Source organism: Vulpes vulpes, chromosome 7, assembly GCF_048418805.1.
Source record: "Vulpes vulpes isolate BD-2025 chromosome 7, VulVul3, whole genome shotgun sequence".
Classification (NCBI taxonomy): domain Eukaryota; kingdom Metazoa; phylum Chordata; class Mammalia; order Carnivora; family Canidae; genus Vulpes; species Vulpes vulpes.
Window position 1 is genome coordinate 110,277,259 of NC_132786.1, and position 20,278 is coordinate 110,297,536.

Genomic DNA, 20,278 nt, shown 5'->3' on the forward strand with positions numbered 1-20,278 from the left:
GTTTTGCAGTTTTCCGGTTTGTGTTGATTCTGTCATATGATTTGGAACTGGAAAAATATAACAAGGCAACATATAATTTGTTTTCATTTGTTGCAAAATTTGTTTTCATTTTTTTGCAAAATTAAGTAGGGCTACTAAAATATTTTTAACTTTGAAGGTTTCAAGGAAAATTATATTTTTAAAATATTTTGAATCTGAAAGCCATTAATCTGAGAATGGAAAAATTATTCCAGCCCTATTGTTGGTAGAAAACAATTATTAAATCATTATTTTCATTTTCATATTTTGATAATGGAAACAACATTCTGTCTTATTCTTAAATCATTTGCTCCTCGAGTTGGCGCGGCCCGGACAGCATGGCGGCCGTGGCTCGGCTGCCGGAGCGCGGGCTGCTGCGGGCGCTGCGCGGCTCAGTGCTTCCCGGGGCGGGAGGCTCCGGCTCTGCGGGCTGTCGCTGCCCGCTCGGAGCTAAAAGATACCTACTTACGGATAATACTGTGAAGTTAAAAGAATTTCAGCATAAGAAGGTGGCTATTGCGTCTCATCTTCCTGGAACCAAAGCAACCTATCTGAGAAACGTGGAAGAGAAACTGACTCATAACAAGCTCATCTTGAGGGAGGAGTTGAGAACCTTGCTTCATTTATGTGATTCCCGGGATGATATGGAACTGGCTAAAAAAGCCATCTACAGGTACCATGCAGAGAACCGAAATGTCACTTTCGGAGACTATAAATTTGGACCACTTTTCATGAGGTTGTGCTATGAGTTGGATCTTGAGGAATCTGCACTGGAACTCGTCAAAGACCAGCATTTTACGGGGTTTCTTCTCTGACTCCACATCATTCAATATTTTGATGGATATGTTGTTTATCAAAGGCAGATATTCAAGTGCATTGGAAGTACTGATAGAGATGAAAAACCAAGATGTGAAGTTCAACAAAGATACCTATGTCCTTGCTTTTGCTATTTGCTACAAACTGAATAGCCCTGAATCTTTGAAAATCTGTACTACATTAAGAGAAGAGGCCCTGATCAAAGGAGAAGTCCTCTCCAGGAGAGCATCTTGCTTTGCTGTGGCATTAGCTCTCAATCAGAACCAAGTGGCAAAAGCTACGTCCATTTTTTCTCAAATCATGAAGCCAGAAAGTGTACTCTCTGCTAATTTAAAGATTTTGATTCATATCAAGGCAAATATGTTGAAAGCCCTGATACAGATACTAAAGGATGCTACAGAAGGAAATTTATCAAAATTTGTGAAAAGACCAGAGTTCTCAGAAGAAGTGCTGGCCAAAGCGAGGGAAAAAGTGAAGGATGTGCCTGCCCTTCTAGCCAGATTTGATGAGATCTATGAGAAACTGCAGATAAGTGGCCAGATCACCACTTACACTTTGGATACCCTGCTGTGCCACACCCCAGGGGACAGGAAATCCCACATGATACTGTTAAACAAGAGGACAGTCAGCCATCGGACCTGCCAGCCACTCAACCAGTCCCTGTGGGCTGAGTAACCCTAGGTTCAGCCCACTCACGGGTCTGAGCTGGAATAGGCCTGCTTCTAGTGAGTTGATAGCTTCCTCAGAAATCAGGCATTGTCCTCCAGTGGATGGTGTACTAACAGACACTTGGTCTCCTTAAATTTCTGAGTTCATTAAGAACCAGCATGCTGACTGGAGAAATCAATGGTGTACCGCTGTGAAGATCTAAATACAATCACACAGAGAGCTCTGCTCCCTCAGGAAGGACTCTTTCCCTGTGTCCGCTTCTGAGGATCCGTGAAGGAACATGGCTGTGGTCTCCAGTCCAGCTCCTGGTGCCAGAGTAGAACCCAATAAGCACCCGTCGGAAGGAATTCACCCTACGTGGTCAACTCCAGAATTTTCAGGGGAGTAATCACTTGCAGAATTCAGGAGATCTAAAACCTATCATGCCACACTGGGCGGTAGCCCAGGATCTTCTCACTGCTTCTGTCATCGTTTATCTGTGACCCTGAATAAAATGCTTGTGAACCTGCATCCTGACTTGAAATTGTCATTTAAAGTTCAATAGGGTCTAATTTTCTCAAAAATGAGAGAAATAAAAGGTTCCTGAGGAAATATCTTGAGGTCCTGTTTTGTTCACTCGTCAGCACAAACCAACCCCAGAATATAGCTCTCAGAACTGATAAGTAAACTGAAATTTTAATGGTCACCGCTGTGGTCATGGGCAGGCCATGTACTTTTCAAAATAAATGCCAATAAAAACCACATCATGCTCTCAAAAAAAAAAAAAAATCATTTGCTCCTCTTTGCATCTTCATATTTTTTGAAGTGGTCTCTAAAACATTTTAGTTCTGTATTATTGCTATTTGAAACTTGTACTTGTTTTTGATTATTTGTAGTCATGAGCTTTTTCTTTTCTTTTTTGTAATCCAGATAGTCATTGGCCTCTTAAAAAGAAAACTTAAGGGCAGCCCCACTGGCACAGTGGTTTAGCGCTGTCTGCAGCCCTGGGTGTGATCCTGGAGACCCGGGGTTGAGTCCCATGTCGGGCTCCTGCATGGAGCCTGCTTCTCCCTCTGCCTGTGTCTCCACCTCTCTCCTCTCTCTATCTCTGTGTCTCTATGAATAACTAAATAAAATCTTTAAAAAAAAAAAAGGAAAACTTAAAAAAATTTTTTTTATTTAAAGATTTTTTTAAAATTTTTTTATTTATTTATGATAGTCACACAGAGAGAGAGAGAGGCAGAGACATAGGCAGAGGGAGAAGCAGGCTCCATGCACCGGGAGCCCGACGTGGGATTCGATCCCGGGTCTCTAGGATCACGCCCTGGGCCAAAGGCAGGTGCTAAACCGCTGTGCCACCCAGGGATCCCTTTATTTAAAGATTTTATTTATTTATTCATGCTAGACACACAGAGAGGGGGCAGAGACACAGGCAGAGGGAGAAGCAGGCTCCATGCAGGGAGCATGATGTGGGACTCAATCCTGGGACTCCAGGATCACGCCCTGGGCCAAAGGCAGGCGCTAAACCGCTGAGCCACCCAGGGATCCCAAAAGAAAACTTAAAATCATTCTTTCATTAATGTCTATAAATATTGTCCCCTTATATTTTCTTTATTTTATTTTTCTTGTGTATAACAAAAACACTAGAATCTTGGGGGCAAGGTAGAAAGTAGAATCTTGGGGGTAAAAAAATTATATTGGCAAAGAAGAATGGGAGGTACTAACCTATAGTGAGCACCTATGTTGTTTCTAAGGAAAAGCTGGGCCCTGCCCTTCCACTGATAGGAAATGAGAAGGTCTACTCAGAGGGTGTCCTAAAAGGTTCCTCAAAGATTATCAACCTTGTCTCCTGCCTCTTTGTTAAAACTTAGGATTCCTTTATTATTTGGCAACACAGAATACTCAGACAACAAAAATATATGCGAAAGAGAACAATTTCAAATCCATTTATGCTCAAACTAGTTGGAAACCATCCTGTCTAAATGGCTTACTGTTCACTTACATTTCTGTTAGAGCTCTTCACTGAGGTGCCAGCTGTGGGTTACCAGTTAACCAGTTTGCTTCCTGCCAATATGTGACCAGTTGTGAGAAGCTTTCTCTATTTTCCTTTTTTTTTTTTTTAAAGATTTTATTTATTTATTCATAGACACAAGGAGAGAGGGGCAGAGACACAGACAGAGGGAGAAGCAGGCTACACGCAGGGAGTCTGACGTGGGACTCGATCCTCGGTCTCTAGGATCACACCCCAGGCTGCAGGCGGCGCCAAACTGCTGCGCCACCGGGGCTGCCTGCTTCCTCTATTTTCCCAAGGATACTATACAAAAATCATTTCATGTGTGTCCCACATAGAAAAAAAATCACCTATCATTATTTCTCAAAGTTTGGACCACCAGCATCATCATATTCTGGGGTGATTATTACATATGAAGATTTTCTATCTCAGATATATAAGCTCCTATAAAGTCATATTTCTTGGAAGCAGGTGGATTGGAAGGGGGCTTAGGTATCTGCATTTTTGACAAGCTCCAAAGTTGAATGGTGATACACCACGGTTTAAGAATAATTCTCATTGATTTTATAGAATGGAAGGTAAATGGGAGCATTTTGGGACATGCTTTACTTGAGATAGGGATGTCTAGTAGGCAGAATAGAGGTAGTGTTTTCTATTTTTTTAGAGACAGAGTGCATATGGAGTGGGAGGGGCAGGGAGAGAGGGAGAAAGTCGTAAGCAGGCTCTGTGCCTAATGCAGAGCCCAACATGGGGCTCTGTTTCATGACCCTGAACTCTTGATTTGAGCCAAAATCAAGAGTCAGACACTTAACTGACTGAGCCATCCAGGCCCCAGTGGTATTGATTTTGAAGTGAGTCATATGCTGGTTGTATTTGAAGCCCTGAGAATGTGTGAACATGCACAGGGAAAATAGGTGGACTAAGAGGGAAAGAACTTTAGACTATAACCTGAAGAAGCATTGAAGGGGGAGGTTTGGGAAGGGTAGTCAGTAATAGATTCTGAGAAGAGCAGGCAAAGAGGCAGGAGAACCAGTTGGGCTGGTACCCAACTTTAGTAACATAAAGACTGAAGTTTCTATGCTGTTTAGCAACAGGTTGTTCATTAGTATCCTCAATGACAGTGGATGAATGGGCACAATGGTAACAAAATCTAGATTTGCAGTGAGTGAAGGAATGGGAGGTGGGGAAGACTGAGTGTTTATGGCCCTTTAATAAACTTAACTGTGAAGAGAAGAAGGGAGGATGATGACTAGGGGCAATGTAGGGTGAAGAGAAATGGGAAAAATTCAATGTATAGCATGGAAGATATAATAAAGCAGGGTTGGAGTGCTTGACTTGCTTGGTTGGTGGAGCATGTTACTCTTGCTCCCAGGGTTGTAGATTCAAGCCCTTTGTGGGGTGTAGAGATTATTTAAAAATAAAATCTTAAAAAACATAGAGCAGGGATTCAGAGAAGACAGAGATGGGATCAGGTGTGCAGATGGAAGGTGTGAGAACTTTTTTTTCCCCATAGCAGAAGGCAAGAGGGTAAGAATGGCTACAGATGAAGAGAAATTTGCAGGTCAAGTTGAGTCAATAATGACCTCTACTTTCTTTGGAGTGATCAGAGAGTGAAAAGATGGTATTAGGTATCTTGAAATCATTTTAGGCAAAACCAACTTGATACATAGAAGGATTCCTTATTAATTTTAAGATCCCAGTTGGAATTAGACACCATGCATTTAAAGTGGTACTTATTTTCCTGTTCTTTCCTGTCTCTCTCTCTCTCTTTTTTTAAAAGATTTTATTTATTTATTCGTTTGAGACAGAGAGAGAGAGAGGCAGAGACACAGGCAGAGGGAGAAGCAGCTCCATGCAGGGAGCCCGATGTGGGTCTCCAGGATCAGACCCTCGGCTGAAGGCGGCTCTAAACTGCTGAGCCACCCGGGCTGCCCTTTCCTGTTCTTCTCAATTCAAGATTCAGATTTGTGGGAGAGATAGTAAGAGTGGGGGTGAGTGGGAGAGTCTGAGTGGTCCAGTTTAGATTCCATGCCAACTTGTGGCCTGGAGTGAGAGTTTACTACAAGAATTCTGAGTAGAAAATACATAAAGCTGACTGAGAAATAGCTACTATGTTTATCTTTTAGTTACTCAGCATTTATACCTCACATGGGGCAACTGTCCCTTGTACAACTGCACAAGCATGTGTTCTTACCCATCTATAGTGGGAGAGAAAAGAGTGTGCTCCTACTGCTTCAGAGCCAGAGGGAACCCTGGCTCTGCAAGTCCAGGATCTTCAGGTGACACTGCTTTTTCCTTTGTCATTTAGTCATGATCATGTTCCAATAATCTGTTGCTTCTGGACTAAGTGGTATGTACAATCTGTGTTCAAAGTTATATAGTTGAGGAAGAGAAGAAAAAATTTAGAAATTAAGATGGAGGAGTAGAAAAAAATTGTAACTTAAAGAAGTCATATTGGGATACCTTCTGTTTTTTTTCTTTTTTCTTTTTTTTTTTTTAAAGATTTTATTTATTCATGACAGACACAGAGAGAGAAAGAGGCAGAGACACAGGCAGAGGGAGAAGCACGCTCCATGCAGGGAGCCCAATGTGGGACTCGATCCCAGGTCTCCAGGATCACACCCTGGGCTGAAGGTGGCGCTAAACCGCTGAACCACCGGGGCTGCCCTGATACCTTCTGTTTTATATCTGGTCACTGGGCTGTGTAACTATGCTACTTACTTTTTTTTTTTTTTTCCTTTGATTAGGGTTCTTGATCTTGAGTGGAGATGGAGGGACCAGAGAATTGGTCTAGGCCTTTATTCCTGAGGAACCTAGAATATTAGTGCTTGGCTAAAGAGGATTATAGTAGTTTCTTTCTTTCTTTCTTTCTTTCTTTCTTTTTTTTTTTTTTAAGATTTTATTTATTTATTCATGAGACAGAGAGAGAAAGAGAGGCAGAGACACAGGCAGAGGGAGAAACAGGCTTCATGCAGGGAGCCCAATGTGGGACTCGATCCTAGGTCTCTAGGATCAGGCTCTGGGTCGAAAGTAGCGCTAAACCGCTGAGCCACCTGGGCTGCCCAGGACTATAGTAGTTTCATTTACTACTGATTCAGACAGTTTTAGGGAAGAGTTAGAGATTCCTTGGTTTCACTCCTATTTCTTTCAACCTCATTTGACTCTTATGAAATGATGATGAGGTAGTCCTGGTTTCTGCAGATTGGATTGTGGCAGTACATTTAAAGATATATGCCTATTCCTGTCCAGTGAAAGCAAACTGTTTGTTGGTCTCTGTGTATTAGGAAGGAAAAAATAAATTATTAAGATCTAGAACTATATTCAAGCAAATGGGTTGTATTAGTTGACTCCAAGAAAGACAAGATGTGGGATAATAGAAGAATTTGGGGTTACCCTTTAAGGTATACTGATCAATGCTAACTCTATAAGACCCATTAAACTTCAATATTGACAGATTTGGTTATTAAACAGGGATGTGGTAAGGATCACCACATATGCATATTGAAGCTTTTTAGCATCGAATTTTGAAAAGTACCCCAAATCAGGTCTCGCAGTGGTATGTGGGTAATTGGGCAGGCTCCATGCCCAGGATGGAGCCCAACATGGGGCTTGAACTCATGACCCGGAGATCAAGACCTGAGCTGAGACCAAGAGCTGGATGCTTAACCAGCTGAACCGGCCCAGTGCCCCTGGTCATGGTATTGATACTGATTTTCTCTGTTCGGGAGATAGAGTTCCATTAGCTTCCATATAGCTCTCCCCATATAATATTCCTCATGTACATGTTAGGGAACCAAAAGGATGTTCGACCATTTTCTGTGAAAATAACATTTCCTTTCAACTCTCAGAAACTGGGTGAGAAATCATAGGCTGGGTTTTCTTTCCTACTGGGTGAACGAAATAAAAAATTTAGAGCAACAGTATTGTATATCTAGACTTCCAGAATTAGTAACTCAGAGTCAATATTCAGAATTCTCACAAGGTTTGGGTATTTCCCTTTCCTTAGTGCACCTAGAAAAATGACTGTTGATCCTGTAGGGAAGGATCTAAGGAAAATTTATATTGGGCATGTGTGGTGTTACAGCAACATCTCTACGTTATGTAGTCTTTAATCAAGGGGTTCTGAGTCTAAATTGACTTCAGTGTGGAAATGGATGAGATGCTATGACTGTTTATGTGATGGCTTGAATTAGTCTTCTTTTTCATTGACCTGGAATATTTTTGGTTATAGATTTCAAAAAAGGCTTGAGTTTGATAAACACATTATAGGACCTTCTTACAATTGAATACTACTCAGTAATAAAAAAATAAATAAAACACTGAGACAAAAAATAGTCTTAATGAGTTGCCTGATAATTTTATTCCTGAGGATCCCATTAATCATAGCTTGAAATCTGTGAGAATTAGACTGTTACCTGAGATCTGGTAACTATAAAAGTCCTGCTATTTTAATACTTGTACATACACATTTAGATTCTAGGGGTTAAATTGTTGCCATGTGGACTTCATCATCCTGGCTTCATTTTATCTCTGAAGATAGGGCTGCGTTGAAGTTGAATCTTGGTTATTTATTTGTTTTTAAGCTTTTTTTAAAGAAAGGTTTTATTTTTTTATTCATGAGAGACACAGAGAAACACACATACACACACACAGGCAGAAACACAGGCAGAGGGAGAGGCAGGCTCCCCACGATGAGCATGATGCAGGACTCGGTCCCAGGACTCCAGAATCACGACCTGAGCCAAAGGCAGATGCTCAACCAGTGAGCCACCCAGGCATAATAAGTCTTGGTTATTCAGTGAGTGAAATAGGGATTAGGGCATGGGATGCATAGGAAGTTCAGTGGGGAGTGTTTTAGAAAAGTTTGGAGGTTTATGTATATCCAAACCTTCTAGACTTTGCCAGTAATCTCATTATATAACATTGTAATCCCATTCTTTGTGATGAATGTCTTTACTTTTATGTAAGAAACCTGGAGAGACTGTGAACTCATTTGTTACTGTAATTTAAAACCTACAGAATCAGTCCCTGAATTAGATTTTTATTTTTTTTTATTTTTTTTATTTTTATTTATTTATTTATTTATTTTTTGAATTAGATTTTTAGTAGTTAAACCTCACTGATGTAAGAAGGAAGAAATTCTTTCTGCAGAGTCCCAAGGACCTTGAGTTTTATTCTTTACCCTGAGATGGGAATTTTATGGTTTAAACCTATCCTTCTCTTATTTTGAATTACCCAGTGCCCTTAGGAAAGCCATCTTATTATATGGTTTGGCATTCCTCTTTCCTGTTCAGTTGGCCTGGGGCAGCAGCTGTCCAGTCCACCAGAGTGTCACCTGTAGTGGGCACAGAGTCCCAGATACCTGGGGGTATTAACATGATTAACCATTCTGTCACTGTGTACGATGTTATTTAACCCTGCCTAGAGTGTTACTGCTTTGTGTCCCAACTCAGCTCAAGAACAAGTTTCCAAATATCCCTGCAGGAATTGGTACCTACAGTTTATTCTTTGTTGCCAATTTCTTTATGAATTTTTTTTTTTGGTCACAAGTTACAGGAAACAACTATGATAAATATAAATAAAAGAGGAATTGGAGCGAGAGTGACATAGATTTCCCAAATGCAGGAAGAGTTGAATTGACCAAGCCTCAGTGGAAGATGGGAAGAGCATGGCTCCAGAGATGGTATAGAACTGCGGGGGGCTGCCATTAGTTCATCCGGCAGCAGATTCCTGATGTCTCTATTCAGAGTTTAAATTCCCAGGATAGTCAGGCCTCTCTCATAGGGTTATTGTGAGGATTTAATAAGTTAGTACATAAAAGCTACATAGACCATTGCTTGGCACGTGATAAACTCTCAGTAAATAAGTATGTACTTTTAGGAAGTTTGAAAAAAGTCTACATTCTATACTAATAAAACAATTTCAAAACTGACACTTAAAGTATTAGTTTTTTAGGGCTGTCATAAAAAAGTACCACAAACTGTGTGGCTTAAAGCAACAGAAATTTATTCTTTGACAGTTTTTAGAGGCTTAGAAGTCCAAAATCAAGGTGTTGACAGGCCTGTCCTACCCCTGAAACCTCTATGATCCCTATTTGCCTCTTCCAGCTTCTGGCAGTCCCAGGCATTCTTTGGTTTGTGGATGTATCACTCCAATCTCTGCCTCCATTACTACATGATCATCTTCTCCTTGCATGTCTTCATTTTGCATTCTCCCTCTTGCCCCATCCCCACCATACTTTCTTTCTTTCTTTTTTTTTTAAGGCTTTATTTTATTTTTAAAAAGATTTTATTTATTCATGAGAGACACACACACAGAGGCCTGAGACATAGGCAGAGGAAGAAGCAGACTCCCTGCAGGGAGCCCGATGTGGGACTTGATCCTGGAACTCTGGGATCATGCCCTGAGCTAAAGGCAGATGTTCAACTGCTGAACACCCAGGGGTCCCTATTTATTTATTTTAGAGAGAGGGTGGGAGGCAGAGAGAGAGTGAGCATGTGCACAGAGAGGAGGGACAGAGGGAGAGGTAGAGAAAGTCTCAAGTGGACTCTACACTGAGTATGGAGCCTGACGCAAGGATGAAACCTGTTACCCTGAGATCATGACTTGAGCTGAAACCAAGAGTTGTCAACCGACTGCACCACCCAGGTGCCCTCCTACTTTCTCTACTTATAAGAGAGCCTTATTGGACATCTAATTGAATGTGACCTCAACTTAACTTGCTTACATCTGTGAAGACCCTATTTTCAAATAAAGTCACGGGCATCGGGGGTTAGGATTTCAACATATCTTTTTGAGGGAGATACAATTCAACCCACAACACCTATCTTACCATTTCCCCGTCTTGCGTCCAAGTACAAACATTATTAATCAGAGCATTCTATCTAGTGAGGCCTCAGAATTCTTTTTAATTCGATGATCTTGATAGCTATAGAGTTGACACTCTGTGATGAAATCAGTTTACAATCTTATACTAACTAGTCATTTGTAAAGGGATTTGCTTTGACTGAGTTAAATTAGAACTACTGACACCAAAGGAAGGCTTAGGAAAAATACATATGTGTTAGTATGCTTGAATATTGGTCATATAAAAAAAGTTGTTTTTGAAAAGCTATGTTATTAAAATAAATTCATTTTATTTATATCATATGCTGGCAGATTGGCCTTTATATATGGAACAAGACTCAATTCTTTTTATTTTTAAGTTTCTCTTTTAGACATTAGAAAGTTTATTTCCAAAGAAATTTTGTTGCTAATGTTTGTTTCTTCTTATGTCTTTTATAAACATCTCTCTACAGATAAAATAATTGTGGGTAGCTTTATGGGATACCTAAGAATCTTTAACCCCCATCCTGTAAAAACAGGAGATGGAGCTCAAGCTGAAGATTTGCTTCTAGAAGTGCATCTACGAGATCCAATATTGCAAGTGGAAGTAGGGAAGTTTGTTTCGTAAGTACAGCTCACTAATTCTGATATTTTCTTATTTGGAGTATGTCATTCCTTGACTGTTGTCATTTTTATGGATTCTTTTTTTCTTTTCTTTTTAATTAATTAAATTAATGTAAATTAATTACATTTGCTTATTTAAGTTTGATTTGCCAACATATAGTATAATACCCAGTGATCATCCCATCAAGTGCCCTTCTCAGTGCTATTTTTACGGATTTTTAAATGAAAAAAAAGATTATCCATGAGTGAAGTATATTTTCTGGATATTGTTACGTGGGTATTCCCCCCCCTTTTTTAAAAAAGATTTTTAATTTATTCATGAGAGACAGAGAGAGAGGCAAAGACATAGGCAGAGGGAGAAGCAGGCTCCCTGTGGGGAGCCCAATGCAGGACTCAATCCTTGGACCCTGGGATCATGACCTGAGCCTAAGGCAGCACTCAACCACTGAGCCACCCAGATGCCCCCTGGGTGTTCCCGTGTACTGAACATTTTTTATATGGAAACCTGCACAATTAAGAGAATAATTCAGGACTTTTAAAAAAGATTTTATTTATTTACTTATTCATGAGAGACAGAGGGGGGGGGAGAGAGAGAGAGAGAGGGGCAGAGACATAGGCAGACGGAGAAACAGGCTCCATGCAGGGAGCCTGATGTGGGACTCCATCCTGGAACTCCAGGATCACGCCCTGGGTCAAAGGCAGGAGCTAAACTGCTGAGTCAAAGTCAAAGGCAGGAGCTAAACCGCTGAGCCACCCAGGCATCCCCGACTTTTTTTTTTTTTTTTTTTATAGTAACAGACCTAACATGCCTGACGTATCAGAAGTTTAAAGGAAAAGAGATAAACGTTTGAAAATAAATAAATAGAAAGTATTCACTTACTTAAAGCACTAATTCACTTACTTAAAGCGCTAATCCAGGTTACATAAATGTCTGTTTAAATAACTAGTCAAAATAGTAGTTATGGTATTTGACACGTAACTTTGAAGCTTTAAAATAAATTACTGCTCTTATTTGGTGTAATAAGATTCTTAGTTTCTTAAAAGAAGCCAGCTCAATCCACAAAGTAAGTCTTACTTCAAACAAGAGCTTTATTTCAAAGTACTTTATTTTTAGTCTTAATTTATTTTAGGAAACTGTTTATTAGTTTGCATTTTGTGTAATATGTCTGCTTTTTATTTCCTGTTGATACTGCTAATTTTATTTTCATTTATGAATTTTCTTAAATTTGAGCCTGTATTTCTCAATTATTTATATAAGTATGTATTCTGAAAAGTTATATAAATAGAGGTGGTCTTGTTATCTCTTACCTTATTTTTTTTTTAAAGTTCCCTTTGCCTTCCTAAGTCTGGGAGTGCCCTGAGCTCTTGGTTTTGACCCACTACATTCGCTCATCATAATTTACTGACCCCAGTTTCCATTTATTTAGGGCTTTAACTCTTGGTAGAAAAACCTGAACAACCATTCTTGAACATTAATCTCCTTTTAGTGATGTTTCATTCTGATGGGAAGCTGCTTCATGGATACAGGGCATGAGATAGGACTTGTATGCACTGTGATAGGCTGGATCAGAGCGATTTTGTGTCTGACGTGGTTGGTAAATATCTACTCCCATTTAAAGTAGATGATGATTAGGTGCCTGTTGTATCCCTAGCATATATTAGGCATAATGGGGTTATAAAGTAAGAACAGAAGGATTCTTGCCTCTAAAGAAACATTTTAATCTTTTCATTTTTTTTTTTAAATCTTTAGGAACTATTTTTTTTTTTTTTAAAGATTTATTTATTTATGATAGACAGAGAGAGAGAGAAGCAGAGACACAGGCAGAGGGAGAAGCAGGCTCCATGCACCGGGAGCCCGACGTGGGATTCGATCCCGGGTCTCCAGGATCGCGCCCTGGGCCAAAGGCAGGTGCCAAACCGCTGCGCCACCCAGGGATCCCTCTTTTCATTTTTTAAAAGAGTAAGTGCGGGCAGCCTGGGTGGCTCAGAGGTTTAGCGCCGCCTTCAGCTCAGGGCCTGATCCTGGAGACCGGGTATCGAGTCCCACATCAGGCTCCCTACATGGAGCTTGCTTCTCCCTCTGCCTGTGTCTCTGCCCCCCTCTCTCTCTTTGTGTCTCTCATGAATAAATAAAATCTTAAAAAAAAAATAGGGTAAAGTGTTTCATGATTGTTCTGTTCAGTAGTCCTAAGTATAGCTTTTAACTATGTGATCACTTGTTGGAAGGGAGGAGATTAATACTAATGATTGGATACTGTACTGGTATTAATTAATTAGTACTATCTTAATAATCTTATCTATAAGATGGAATTTGTATTTAAAGATAAGGAAACCAGCAGCCCCCGTGGTGCAGCTGTTTAGCGCCACCTGCAGCCCAGGGCGTGATCCTGGAGACCCTGGATCGAGTCCCACATCGGGCTCCCTGCATGGAGCTAGCTTCTCCCTCTGCCTGTGTCTCTGCGCCTCTCTCTCTCTCTCTCTGTCTCTATGAATAAATAAATAAAATCTTAAAAAAAAAATAAAGATAAGGAAACCAGCTAGAGCTCAGAACTTTAGGTCATACAGCCAGAATTCAGATCCAGGTCTATCTGTTCCATACTCTGTTATCTTACCATGACATAATGTTCTTTTCCTGTGCATGATAGAAAAATTTTTTTGGGTTTGGACTCAAAATTTTTTGAAGTCAGTATTGAGTATGTGATAGTTGTGTGTGTGTATGTGTGTGTGTGTGTATATATATACATATACATATATATATATATATATATATATATATAGCATTTTCTAGTAGTAGAGTGAATGGTGAGCATTTATGTCCATTATAACTATGTTTTGTAGGTATTATATAATTCTTATTATGTAAATGAGAGACTAACACTCTGAAAGGCTATAAATGATTACACAGATACCAAGGTGCACAGTTAGGACTCCCATCCAGTTCTTCAGATTTCAATTATAGTCCTAGTTTAGAACAAAAAGAGTCTGTATCAGAGGTCATACACTGGAGGACTACTTACAGATGTGTTTTAAATTTAAAAGGGTTGCCAGTACTTAAGAACTAGGAGAACTCACTAAAATTCCTGCTTTCTTGCTTTTCTTGAAAAAGAAAGATTTGGCCATATGCCTAGAACAGAGTAGTAGTTGCTTCCTCTAGTCTGCCCCCACTCTACAGCAGATCATAGCCATTTACACCTTTTACTCATTCTGGCCACTGACCTGACCCTTGAAGACTGGACTTAGGATTTGTAGACTGTGTTATGTCTTGGAAACCACTTGATTGACGCTGAGAAGTGTATTGGTGATAGTGGCAGTTTAGTCCAAACTGAAATATTTTCAGGGCCTTTAATAAAACTTCTGAGCTGGAAGTGACATATGCCATTTACTAATAATGGTTAGTATTCTGTGGTGCTTTATACTTTACAAGGTGCTGTCACATGATTTTATTTCATTTAATTGAAACCTTTTATTTTCCAGAAGGGAAACAGGCTCAGAGAGATTAAGTAATTTGCCCAAGTTAAAGTGGGTGCTTGCTGTTATATTTATTTTTCAGTTTTGAATGTTATCTGGGAAATTTTTAGTTTACTGGTGGCAGGTTGTGGTTATAATCTCTTTTAAAATTATTTTATAATTTTTTGGTTATATCTGAAATTGATATTTAAGCTTTTAAAAACTCTTCCCATTTTTCAGAGGTACTGAAATGCTTCATTTGGCCGTGTTGCATTCTAGAAAACTTTGTGTCTATTCTGTCTCAGGTAAGACATTTTTTCTCTTGTATTTGTATTAATTTGTATTGAAAAACAGCTTTTGACTATTATATAAGAATAGATACTTATGTTCACTTGCTAGAGAACACAAAACATTTGGTTGAAGATTTTCTTATCTTGGTTAACATTTTCCCTTGTTCATTTATTTTTTCAGGTACTTAGCTATTACATTTTTTCTGGTTTGCTGTTTATATACATATTCAAATTTCTAATAGTGATTCCTTGTAATCTCCTTCCCAGGAATTGTGTCCAGGGTTGCCAGTGACTAATAGAGGCCAATTCTTGCATACTTGAGATACTTGAGTGTTTTAAAAAATTTTTGTTTATTTATTTTTTATTAAGAAACAGTTGACACACAATGTTACATTAGTTTCAGGTGTACAACATAGTGATTCTACTTCTCTATACATTATGCTGTGCTTACCATAAATGTGGCTACTATCTGTCACCATACAATGCTATTACAATACCATTGACTGTTTTCCTTATGCTGTACTTTTAATCCAGGACTCTTGAGTTTTTAAAAAAATTTTTTTAATTTAATTTTTTAAAAAAGGTTTTATTATTCATGAGAGACACACACACAGAGAGGCAGAAACGTAGGCAGAGGGAGAACCAGGCTCCCTACAGGGAGCCCAACGTGGGACTTGATCCCAGGACTCCAGGTTCACGCCCTGAACTGAAGGCAGGCACTCAACCACTGAACCACCCAGGCATCCCGAGTTTTGTTTTTTTTAAGTTTTATTTATTTATTAGCGCACACACAAATGGGGAGGAGGGAAAAGCACAGTGGGGGGGGGGGCTCCCCACTGAGCAAGGAGCTGAGCCCAACATGGGGTTTGATCCCAGGACCCAGAGATCACAACCTGAGCCAAAGCAGACGCCCAACCAACTGAGCCACCCAAGTGTCCCAGGAATACTGGAGTTTTAAGAAATGTTTATTTTTTTTTTTTTTTTAAGAAATGTTTAATAACAACAACAATATTCATTAGATGCTGAGAGTCATGGTGGTTTAAAGTACTTTTTCTTTGGTGAACCTCAAGTATTTTCTTTTTATGGTTAAAATTTCTTGGCTTTTAGTTGTTTTCACTCAACTTGACCTTAAGGCACTTGTTTGAGGTTTAATCAGGTTTCATTGTCTGACACTGTTCTGTGGGCACAAGTATGGCAGTTAATTGTAGTTTGGTTTCTGCATTTTGGTCCTTATTAAATATAAAAGGTAACTGTAAAAAATTTTGTTTTGGTTATTAAATTTTAGTTCAAGCTGAGAAAGTTATTTTCATGGATGTCAATATAGAGGAAATTTTTTATGGATGCAATAAAGCTAATTCTTTGTGGGTGGGCCTAATCCTTGTATAGAGGTGTTCTTTGGAGTTTGATATAAATATTAGTTTCTAGGGTTTGGATTTTTCATACTCATTGGCTTTCTTTGTATTTTGCTTTCAATTTTGTGATGATTTGTCTTTACTATATTTGTATGTGTATATTTATATACCTAGTGTGGAGCCCAATGTGAGGCTTGAACTCACCACCCTGAGATCAAGACCTGAGCTGAGCAAGGGTTGGATGCTCAACCAACTCAGCCACCCTGGTGCCTCTGAACTAGATGTTCTTAAGTAGTCTCTTTTTGGGGGTGAAGTTCTGTTAGATTTCTAAGGCAGGCTTGGTAATCTAGCCTATGGTATATGGTAGGCATATGTTTTATTTTATTTCATTTTATTTTATTTTAATTAATTAATTTATTTAAAATATTTTATTTTATTTATTCATAGAGACAGAGAGAGAGAGAGGCAGAGACACAGGTAGAGGGAGAAGCAGGCACCACACAGAGAGCCTGACGTGGGACTCCATCCCAGGTCTCCAGGATCACGCCCTGGGCTGCAGGCGGCACTAAACCGCTGCGCCACCGGGGCTGCCCGCATATGTTTATTATGTTGATTACACAAGTGAACTAATATTTGGGTGGTGATGAGGCAGTTGCTAGTGGCTGTTTATTACTTTGTGTTATTTTACTTCTTCCTTCTTTTTTTCCTCTATTACCACTGTCATTTTCTTTTTTTTTTTTTTTTTTTTACCACTGTCATTTTCTTTTCCACTTTCTGTTTATGCCTAAAGCCAAATACAGTACCTCTCTGTCATTGGTAAACGCTTCCATTGGTTTCATGGTAAAAGGTGTTGCTCTTCCTAGAGACAGGGCAGATATTTAGTGTTCCAGGATAAATGGAGGAGGTGTGATATAGGCTACTTTACTGCATGAATCTAGCTGTTCCTCTGCTTTCCACCATAAGGCTGTTAACAGTGAGGTGATACTATTAACTGGGTTACACAGGACATGGATGAGGGGAGCTTGCGCACAGTTACCCCTGAATACTTTTTGGAGAATTTGTCCCTTCTGGAGGCTCTAAGAGGGGAGGAGAGGGAAGAATCCTACAAACTAGGAAATTAGGTAAGACTCTTGGCCTTCCCTGGTCCCATTTGAATGATGGCCCAGAAAGATAGAAACCTCTAGAGTTTCCTCAGAGAAACCTCTTGAGTTTCCCTGGGGCATAGGGCATAAGAGACTAGTGATAAAGTATATGTTTATCAAAAAGACCTGCTGAAAAAAACTGGCATGTTTGGTTACAACTTGTTTATGGGACATGGTATTTTTCTTCAAATTAGTGTTGAAAATGAAAGTTGTTTGTCATGGGAATGATGATTTTATAACTCTTTTGTTCTTTGTATTCTTTTATAAGCTTTGTATTCTCTGGGGATGAAGAGTTCTCCAAACTACATTCCCTTATGCCCCACCTCACATCCCTATTCTGTCTCTCATTTCTTCGGCCTCTTATGATATTTGGAGGCTGACAATTTGTGTATTTTTTCTGGCTTGGCTTAAATTGAGAAGCAGGGAAGTTAATGTTTTTGTTCTCTTGAGTATATTTCTTGAGGTTCCAGACTGAACTTTTACCTAGCTTTTACTGTAACAGGGGAAGCATAAATATTTTTTAGTTTAAGTAAAACCACTGGTGTCAATAGATGAAAATGTTAGCTGAGCTTGACATTCTTACCCTTATCTGCCCCTTTCCCCAAATATATATATATATTTTTAATATGCTGTGTCCTTCTAAAAAGATTTGAGGCATACTAAAGGACACCTCCTGGGCACACCAAACAATTCTTCATAGGCTGCTGTGCTGACCTCTTTTTGGTGGGTGATATGTCATCAAATACATACTTAATATAGAGAAATAGCAGGGTCTTGCTGAACTGAAGTTAGCTCACCTTATCATACGTTGGTAAAGGAAAAGCATCATATGGCATTTTAGGTTCCTTTCTGATGGGCTCCAATTTCTAAGTAAATGGTTACAGATGTGTGAGCATAAGCCATACTGATTATATCCTCTTAAATACTCTTTCCCAAAAATTGTGTACTTCTCAACCTAGCATTTGCTAAGCATTTGACATATTTATAGAATTTTAATGTTTTCTGTGAGTGGGCAAAAGATGTGGTTCTTTACTTCTGATAGACTTATATAATCTAATTTGGTTTTTTAACACAATGAACTTTTTAATATAATCTGTAATGGCTTTTATTTCATTTCACTTCATTAGATTTCTCCACAGTAACCTAAATTGCACGAAAAACTGTTGTCAAGGTGATCTTTGATTTTTTTCCAGATAATTTTTTGTTTAAATCAAATAGTGTTTAAATCAAAGCCAACAGTGTCAGTGTTCTAAAATCTATTTACTTTCTAACTGATGAAACTTCATATTAGTTTTAGCTATACATGGACTGTATTTATATAGAGATACACTTGCTATATTCAATCTGTATATCCCAGGACAAAACCTTTGTTTAAGTAGGTTTTTTTTTTTTTAAAGATTTTATTTATTTATTCATGAGAGACAGAGAGAGAGAGAGAGAGAGAGAGAGAGAGAGAGGCAGAGACACACAGGCAGAGGGAGAAGCAGGCTCCATGCAAGGAGCCCAATGTGGGACTCGATCCCGGGACTCCAGGATCATACCCTGGGCCAAAGGCAGGCGCTAAACTGCTGAGCCACCCAGGTATCCCCCTGTTTAAGTAGTTTTAATCTTGTGTCATTGATGCTTCTCTAGAAAAAAATGGTCAGAAATTTTAGATTTTTCAGATACCACCTTTATTCCAAAGTAGTATCTAAGGAAGAAATTGTTTTCCATGCTCTGTAGTTCCACTATTAAGTGTTAAAGTGTTATTACCTGAAATTTGAAGATTATCGATGTCTTTGGAGCTTTTTCAGAACACAAATCCTCGTGTCATTTTATACCAGGTTTGTATAAGTATTGAACACTGACCCCTGTGTTCAGTGGCCTTTCAGCTAGCAAACGTGTGTAAGTGCATTCCTTACTCAGAGGGGTTGATCTGGTTTTAGGTATAGGACGAAAGTTGTAGTTTCTGTAGGGACAAACCAAATGTTTCTTGGAATTTCCTTTTCTGGTTTCTTGGAGGCTAGACCTCTCCTAAGATTAAGGCTGTGAGTTATTTAGTGTATGTGTTTTTTCTTTTCTTTTCTTTCTTTTTTTTTTGGCCCATGTGGTTATGATTACCCTTCAGTATTCCTAGATGTTACTGATTTTACAACCATTTAGATTCCACAAAGCTTTCTTATATCAGGGTTAGCTGGCAAATTTGAGTCTTTCTCTTTGTTTCTTATTCTATTGGGATGTGAAATCTGTTGTTCCCATTTTCAGGAAATAAATCTGAGTAGAAGTGACTTTCCTCCAAAGAATCCTCCTCTGTTAGTTTTCTCTTTCAACCATTCACCTTCCAAATGAAGAAAAGGCCAGGCTGAGAAAGGTGGAGGTGGAAATGATGTTTTCAGGTGGCTGATTTGTTTAGGAAAATTGTCATTGGCTTACCAGGTTTTTTCCAAGTTGTGAAATGGTGAACAACCAGGTACCAGGATATATAGTGCTAACTCTAAAGACCTAGTTTGAGTACTTTGTCCTTTACCAGCTGTGTGATTTTTGACTTAGGATATCTGCTTCTTTTTTATTTATTCATGAGAGACACAGAGAGAGAGGCAAAGGCATAGGCAGAGGGAGAAGCAGGCTCCCCACAGGGAACGTGATCACAAGCTGAGCCAAAGGCAGACGCTCAACTACTGAGCCACCCAGGTGCTTCATACCTGCCTCACTTCTAAAATGGAAAGAGAAATATTTTAGTTCTTACAACCTCAGTGTACACTGGTAAAACTTTTTGGACAAAAAACAAATAAATGCTCACATATAAATATATATACACATACATATAGACAGACTTAAATGTTTAACCTGTTTTAATGATCTAATACTATCCAGTTTGGGGACTATTTCATTGAATTTATATTTTAAGTTTTTCATTTTGCATTTTTGAATGAAAGACAAAGATGTTTTTAATGGAAAAACTTGCATTCTGAATCCTTTTTCTTTCTATTATCTATTTTAACTATAATGTTCTTGCCTGATTACTGGGACATAGCTCCAGCTGTGTTAGCTCTAGAAAGCCTAACAACCAGAGAGTAAAATAAGGTACAGTAAGGATTAGGAATCTTTTCAGGGTTCCTGGGTGGC

General features: G+C 39.0%; 2 protein-coding genes across 14 annotated transcripts in view; both read left to right on the forward strand.

Moving 5' to 3' along the window:
• The window catches only part of BBS9 (Bardet-Biedl syndrome 9), a 433,010-nt gene that overhangs the window by 18,037 nt on the left and 394,695 nt on the right, over positions 1 to 20,278 (forward strand). For all 13 annotated transcript variants that reach the window (XR_012002751.1, XR_003238169.2, XR_012002752.1 and 10 more), the window contains 2 exons: positions 10,792 to 10,942; positions 14,630 to 14,694. Coding sequence is in view for 10 of the 13 variants with exons in the window: in XM_026019105.2 (XP_025874890.1) it covers positions 10,792 to 10,942; positions 14,630 to 14,694 (216 nt within the window). In the remaining 3 variants the exon portion in view is untranslated. The remainder of the gene's footprint in view (positions 1 to 10,791; positions 10,943 to 14,629; positions 14,695 to 20,278) is intronic.
• Positions 327 to 1,640, forward strand: PTCD2 (pentatricopeptide repeat domain 2). The gene is given in 2 exon segments (XM_072764711.1): positions 327 to 812; positions 814 to 1,640. Coding segments are annotated over 2 exon segments (1,152 nt in total). The 5' UTR covers positions 327 to 356; the 3' UTR covers positions 1,510 to 1,640.